This window comes from Centroberyx gerrardi, chromosome 22, assembly GCF_048128805.1.
Source record: "Centroberyx gerrardi isolate f3 chromosome 22, fCenGer3.hap1.cur.20231027, whole genome shotgun sequence".
Classification (NCBI taxonomy): Eukaryota; Metazoa; Chordata; class Actinopteri; order Beryciformes; family Berycidae; genus Centroberyx; species Centroberyx gerrardi.
Window position 1 is genome coordinate 2,667,597 of NC_136018.1, and position 6,909 is coordinate 2,674,505.

At 40.4% G+C, this 6,909-nt stretch overlaps 1 protein-coding gene across 1 annotated transcript; it reads right to left on the reverse strand.

Moving 5' to 3' along the window:
- Positions 1 to 4,653: 4,653 nt before the first annotated feature.
- Positions 4,654 to 6,423, reverse strand: LOC144543495 (uncharacterized). Its single transcript, XM_078291452.1, has 4 exons — positions 6,260 to 6,423; positions 6,034 to 6,142; positions 5,474 to 5,548; positions 4,654 to 5,287 (listed from the first exon to the last, which is right to left on the reverse strand). Exons 1-4 carry the CDS (start codon positions 6,336 to 6,338, stop codon positions 5,140 to 5,142), a joined length of 411 nt encoding a protein of 136 aa, XP_078147578.1. The 5' UTR covers positions 6,339 to 6,423; the 3' UTR covers positions 4,654 to 5,139.
- Between the last annotated feature and the right edge of the window lie 486 nt (positions 6,424 to 6,909).

The following is a 6,909-nucleotide window of genomic DNA, read 5'->3' on the forward strand; positions in this document are numbered from 1 at the left end:
GGGAAAAAAGGAAAGTTTTGAGCCCGATTTTAAAAGAGCTTAGAGTTTTGGCACATCTAAGGAAACCTGGCAGGCTGTTCCTGTGGCCGGGGGTGTAGCGACTAAAAGCTGCTTCACCGGATTTTGACGTTACTCTAACAGCTAAAAGGCCAGTGCCAGATGACCTTAGAGGCCTGAGTGGTTCGTAGGTTAAAAGCAGGTCTAAAATATATTTAGGAGCCGGGACATTTAGTGCCTTATAGACAAGCAGAAGGATCTTGAAGTCAACTCAGCTAACAGGAAGGCAGTGTAGGGATCTGAGAACAGGTGTGATGTGTTCTGTCTTTCTAGTCCCGGTCAAAACCCCGGCTGCAGCCTTCTGAAGGAGTTGCAGCCGTCCCACAGACGTTTTGGGACGGCCCGAGAAAAGACTGTTGCAGTAATCTAATCTGCTGGTAACAAAAAACATGTACCAGCTTTTCTAAATCTGGTTTGGATAGAAAACTTCTTATTTTTGCGATATTTTTAAGGTCGTAAAAAGCATCAACATCCATAATGACTCCAAGATTCCTTCAATATGGGCCTTGACTCTCTGTCTCTCAGCCTTGGCACCAAAAATAATTACTTCTGTTTTGTATTTATTAAGCTGCAAAAAATTATGGCACATCCATTCATTTATATCAATGAATCTATTGGACTCAGGTCATCAGGGCAGAGGGATATGTAGAGTTGTGTGTCGTCTGCATAGTTATGGTAATGTACATTGTTTGTAAAATGGGCTGAAATGAAACCTCTATTCACCTTTAATGTACTCAGACTATAAAGTGACTCAGATTCTGGTGCTGTGGGTGTAAGCAAGTAAAATATAGAAGGCTGAGTTGTTGAAATTGTGTCAATGAAATGCTTCACGTTGCCTCCATGTATCTGGAACCAAATATGTCAGGAATTTAAGGCAACACTGAGATATTAGTCAGGCTGAAACGGCTACAGCCACACCTAATATTGACGTAAGCATCAGTAAACCTGAGGAGACTGTTTGAGAAATGTGACCCTCCTCTCTTATCTTCAGCTCTTCGCTTAACAAAACAGCCCAGGTAACATTTTCCTTCTGAAATAGATGCTGTTTTGGAAGGAAATTCTTCAATTCCTCCTCCAGATTCAGAAAGTGCATGTAAAACGCCCCATGTGATGCAACAGAGAGAGAAGAAGAAGAAGAAAAAGAAGAAGAAGAGGGGCGAAAGGAAAGTAGGAAGGAAGTCTGCTCTATTTTGATCTCCTCATACCATCACCGCAAAGCTAACAGGGGAATTTAGTGACGGATCAAACTTCTCTCATTTCACCCCTTCCTCTATCTGTCTATCCTGCCTTGTGACAGAAACTATTATTTGCAAATTAAGGGTTTCTGTCAAATCTGCTCCACAATACGCTCTGGAAAACAAATGTTAGCTGGTGTGCATTGCTCAAAATGTAAAAAGCACAGAGAGAGTTGCAGCCTCTAAAGTGTTGCTGTGTCATAGTTGAAAGGTTAAAGACAGCCAGTGACCTCAGTAATATTTAAAAGTGAGTTTCACTTTCAGCCAGAAATAATCTTCATCAGAGTAGGTGTCACATTTTTACAATGGCGGATATCTGATTTTGAAACGAAACTCTTCAAACTGTTTTTCTGTCTCTTTCCTGGTCTTGCTGTCTGTTTCTCCCTCAAACGCTACATGCAATCATTACTTTTTTCTTATTTTGTAGTTTTTCTTTTTATATTGCAGTATCAGTATCGTCAGCATCGTCTTTAAATCACTTCTCAAAACTCACTTTTATATGAAGGCCTTCTCATGGTGTCATTGATTTATTCTTTTATCTACACCCTTCTACCTGCGTTTTATCTTTGTTTTCATGGTTTTATTGGTTTTAACTATTATTCCCTTCTTTTATTCGATATATTTTTGCTTGTTGTGTTTTATTGTAATTGATAGATATTCTTGACTCTTATTTTTATGTAAAGCACTCTGTCTTTGCACACTTTTTCTTTCTCATAGGAAGACGAGTGCACACCGCAGCGCGATTACATTTAGTACGTGTAACACCCCCCCCCCCCCCCCCCCAAAACACACACACACACACACACACACACTCGACCCACTCACCATTTATTTCTCAGAATACTCAGTCAGCGAAATTGCAAGCATCACCTTCTGCAGAAACCTGGTGGTCATGAGACAGAGACGACTGTTTAAAAGGGTTTAAATACCTCGGGAAGAACAGCAGGCAGGAAATGAAATCGATGACTGAAGCTGAATTCAACTTCATTTATTTCTACAGTCTTTCATCACAGGACTCAAAGCGCTTTACAGAGAACGAGCCTACTGAGATGTAACTGATCAATAATCAATCACAAACCAGAATGATGTAACAAGATAAAAACACAAGGAAACAAAACAAACCACAAGATACAAAACAGCAGGACAGATAGTAGGAAAGTGTTAACCTATGGGAGACGTCACACTCACTACTTCCATCTTTTTTTTTACTGTCTATGAGTTAGACATAGCCAGCTACATATTCTTTGGTCTTGTGTGCTAGCTAACGTTAGCTGGCTATATAGCATAGTTAGTTAAATTTAACTTGTTTTAGGCAGAAATAAACACCTTCACCTTGCTTTTCCCAGGTGTGTAGGCAGTCTTGTCCTATCTGCCCCCAGAACAGACATGAGAACACACAATGGATTAATCAGTGGACTCCATGTCACCTGACTAGTGAAGAAAGAGTTTGAAAAATGCAGGAAAATTCATTATTTTATTGAGGGCTGTGATTTCCCCAAACTTTATGGCTGTTTTCTGAGCAGCTACCGGGACGTTAGAGAGCCCAAAGTGTTGGTGCAATAGAGGGTCTCAGGTACTTACATTGCAGTTCAGTATATACAGTGTTGGGCGTTACAGTAATGTGATTACTTTTTTCGGTAACGAGTAGTGTAAGGGATTACAATTTCAAATTCAGTAATTACATTACAGTTACTAATCCCAGTAACGCTCCGTTACTGCGTTACTTAAGCCTGAACCCCCGTCAACCTTTTCTGTTCTCTCCTTTGAAATTTTTTTTTCTCCCCAAATCCCTGTTTGTTTTTTTCCTCACGTGCATCTTAAGGACATGTGTGAGCCGGTTTACGTCGGCTACTACCTAAAAAAGCAAAACAAAAGATGGAGGGTGAGGGTGAGACACAGCTTTAAGCAGCTGGACGTTTTCCCATTACTTTGAATTTATCTCAGTCAAGGATGCAAAGAACATTATCGTCCGTTGTAAACTTTGTGTGGCAGCAAACCGCTTTCCACAGCGAAAAACACAACATCCAATTCATCAAAGCATCTGATACGCAACACAGCGATGAGAAACTCAGGGGAAAACAACCCGACAAGAAGCCTCTACTGCCAACGACGAATGCACTCCGACTAAACAACAGAAGCTGAACAGAAGCTGGATTTCAGAGCAGGACACACTGGTGGATAAACTACTCAGCAGAAAAAGAAGTGATGGATTATTTGAAGTCAGGAGGATTTGGGATTGAGACACCCAACCAGTTCTCACACATCAAAAACATTTACATGAAGTGCCCCGACCCCATCTAGTACCTGTGGAGCGGCTGTTCAACAGACTGTCTGACAACAGGTTGGAGAAGCTTCTCCTTATGAGACACAGTCGTTGTTTCACTTCTGAACAGTCAGGAGCTGCTCTTACTAGCTGGGGGTGTGGAAAGTAATGTAACGAGTAATGTAACTAATTACTTTTCCTGTAGAGTAATAAGTAAAGTAATGTAATTACTTTTTAAAGAAGTAATAAGTAAAGAGTAATATATTACAGTAACTTGCCCAACACTGAGTATATATGACTATGTAAACATATGCAAACCTTAGCTAGCTAGCTATCGTTATAGCAGCATCTTGTACACAGCTATGCGTTGCGGGCGTTTCCATGGTTGCCATGCACGGTGCACCAGTTACAGAACTGGAATTTTAATGGTGAGTAAAAGTGTTTTTATTTAATTTATTAATGATTAATGTCTTAAGTGCGTTGAGGGATTGTCTGTGCTCAATGTTATGGTTATGATTTGTGTGTCTGCTCCAAATGTGTGTTTGCAGTAAATTTTAAGAAACTGGTGGCTGTGCCAGCTATTACAAATGGTGTTCGAAATATTTCTAATTACAAATATTAATATTACAAATATTGAGTGCTTGTGATCTTATTATAGGGTTCCATTTAAGTGAGTTGTCTACATGCACTTGGCTGTTAGATGTTTATCTAGGACTGTAGGGTAATTATCCATGAGCCAAGTCTAAGGTAGTGTCTGGTAGCATTATAGCTGTCCATCATGTTAGAAGGCCTACTGAGGTTATATGGTCAGGCTGCTGAGTCAACTTGCACTGTGCAGTTTTGTTGTTTCTCTAGTGTATTGTTTGATTGTTTTATATGTGTGGCTGTTTGGGGCTACTGTGCTGTCCATCATGCTGAACTCTGTCAGAGGCAGCATGGTTGTCTGCTTTCTGGTGGAATAATAGGTCTGTGTGATGGAGGAGAGTGTGTGTCTGGGTTAGGGTTTCACCCCTGGCTCCTGCAGCCCTCCTTCTTACTCTTGCAGTAAAAATGCGAAGAGAGATAAAAACGCAGATAAACACCTGATTCAAGGTTACAGAATCTGCATAATTTATTTATGATGAATGTTTCCACAGTTGCACAACTTCTCCTTTGGATGAAAAGTTATCACAGGCTTTCAAATAAAAAAATAAATAGCCAAAAACATTTATCGTAGGAAGATTTCATAAATGACAGAGTGGACTTTTTCAGCAAAGTTGCATAAACTTGATAAAAACATCACATTGAGGAGGTGATGATGAACAAAATAACAAACTAATATCACTTGTAAACATTGATAAATACATTTGGTAATAAATAACTTTTGACTTTGGAGTTGCCATACTTAATTTAAAAATGAATAAATAAAGTCACTGATAAGGCATCAAAACAAACAAAATATTCAACATAAATTAATAGTTTAAGATATGTTGCTCAAGTGCCATTTCAAAGATCTGCTCTTATCAACGTTGATGCTTCAATATTTCACTTCCTGACAAACTTCTGTCCTCGAGTTCACTGGCTGGAGCTGGAGAGGAGGCCGGCCTACTGGGATGAGGAGGAGGAGGAGGAGGAGGAGGAGGACGAGGAGGAGGAGGAAGGAGGAGAGGCGGTGGATGTGATGAGGGAGAGGAGAGTGGAGGGAGTGGAGGGGGAAGGCCTGGAGGAAGATGTTGCAGTTCTGCGTGCTGTCCTGTGAGGAAGATAGTAAAAACAAAATGATATAAGGTTAGTTGTTGGTGTGCAGGTGTGTGTGTGTGTGTGTGTGAGAGAGAGAGAGTCTTGTACCATGCTGCAAAGACAATTGAGTGTATGAGTGTGTGAAAGAGTGAGCGAGTGACTTAGTGTGAGAGTGAATGAGAGTGAATCTGAAACTTACTCGAAGTCGGCGATCTTGCGGCGAACCCAGGGAGCGTTTAACTGACTGCAGAACAGACCTTTCTCTGTCTGGAAACTGCAACAGACACACAGACGCAACATTATTACACTTACTAAGACTTTTTATCTCTGAATACAAGCTGGTGAGCTAGGACTTGGTATGAAGTAAAGGTAAATAGAGGAGTTAAAAGTCGTTGCAAATTGAGGTGTCCACCAAATTACAGAAGTCCTGAAAGGTGAAAACAGTTTTTTCACCTTGTTTATCTCGTTCAGACAACTTTAGCTCGTTCAAACGACTTATTAAGTCGTCCAAACAAGTTACTAAATTGTCTGAAGATAAACTTAGAAATTGGCCGCAATTTTTTTTTTTTTCATCTTGCCTTTCAGGGCTTCCGTACAAATTTAAAGAAATTTTGTTACATGCTAAAGAAGAGGGGGCACCTTAAGTCAACAAGATGGTAATACTTTTACAGACTGGATCCTCAATGTTTTGGAGATACTGAATGATGAATTTCAGGTAATGCTTCAGTCAAAGTGGATATATAGTTTGTTTCTTCTTACATGACAGCCAGGACACATGGAAGCTTCCTCTGCTGGATCAGGTATCCTAAGATCGGGTCTTTTATCTCCTGGTTGGTGACTGTTTTACAGCAGGATGCCAGCTTCTCAGCTACAGATGGATAGATAGAGAAGAGAAATATTAATTCAAATCGCTCACATCACAAAAAACAACTTCATCATCCGCATGCTGCACGTCTACTTCCTGTTTCTAAAGCCGCAAACTCACCTGCCGTTCCTGATCCAGCCAGAGCGACCAAGACGACGACCACCAGCGCGCTCTTCAGCAGGTTTCCACAGCTCGCCATTTTCAAGATAAGAAAGTGTAAAAGTGTAAATGAAAGAATAAATGAATAAATATTAAGTTAAGTAGTTTCAGTCTGCTCCTCTTTCTTCTCCAACCAGCTGGATGAACTGTCAGGCTTCTGGAGACGTCGGATATTTAAGGCCTGAAAAAGCAGAAGCGCTCCGTCCGGTTAGTCATCGTTCCTGGTTTCTTCCTCCCTCCTCTCTCTCTCTCTCTCTCTCTCTCTCTCTACATCCGAATGAACAAATTTATGAATGACGGGGATTTCTTCTAAGTAACCGACCAGTTTACGAAGAGGAAGCACTTTCATCAGCACTTAATTCGGGAACTTATGTCATGTCTGTGTTAAGGAATTCCTCTCAGGGTCTGGACATGCCTGGACACTCCTCAATGGTTTTATAATGCTTTTATCAAAGCATTTTATCAAAGCATTAACACAGAAAAAAGTTGTTCCTAATCAATGAATCAATAAATAAACTTCATTCACCCTGATTATCTTGTGGTGGAAACTACTACGTTTGAGAGTGGAGTGAAAATGTTTATCTTAGACGTTTATCTTTCTTAGATTCATT

What these genes read in the sequence shown, in the direction of transcription:
- LOC144543495 (XM_078291452.1), bottom strand. Translation starts at nt 6,338, where the DNA reads ATGGCGAGCTGTGGAAACCTGCTGAAGAGCGCGCTGGTGGTCGTCGTC. An exon ending in GGCTGGATCAGGAACGGCAG is followed by an intron (nt 6,143 to 6,259) that starts GTGAGTTTGCGG and finishes ATCCATCTGTAG; the next exon opens with CTGAGAAGCTGGCATCCTGC. An exon ending in CCATGTGTCCTGGCTGTCAT is followed by an intron (nt 5,549 to 6,033) that starts GTAAGAAGAAAC and finishes TGTCTGTTGCAG; the next exon opens with TTTCCAGACAGAGAAAGGTC.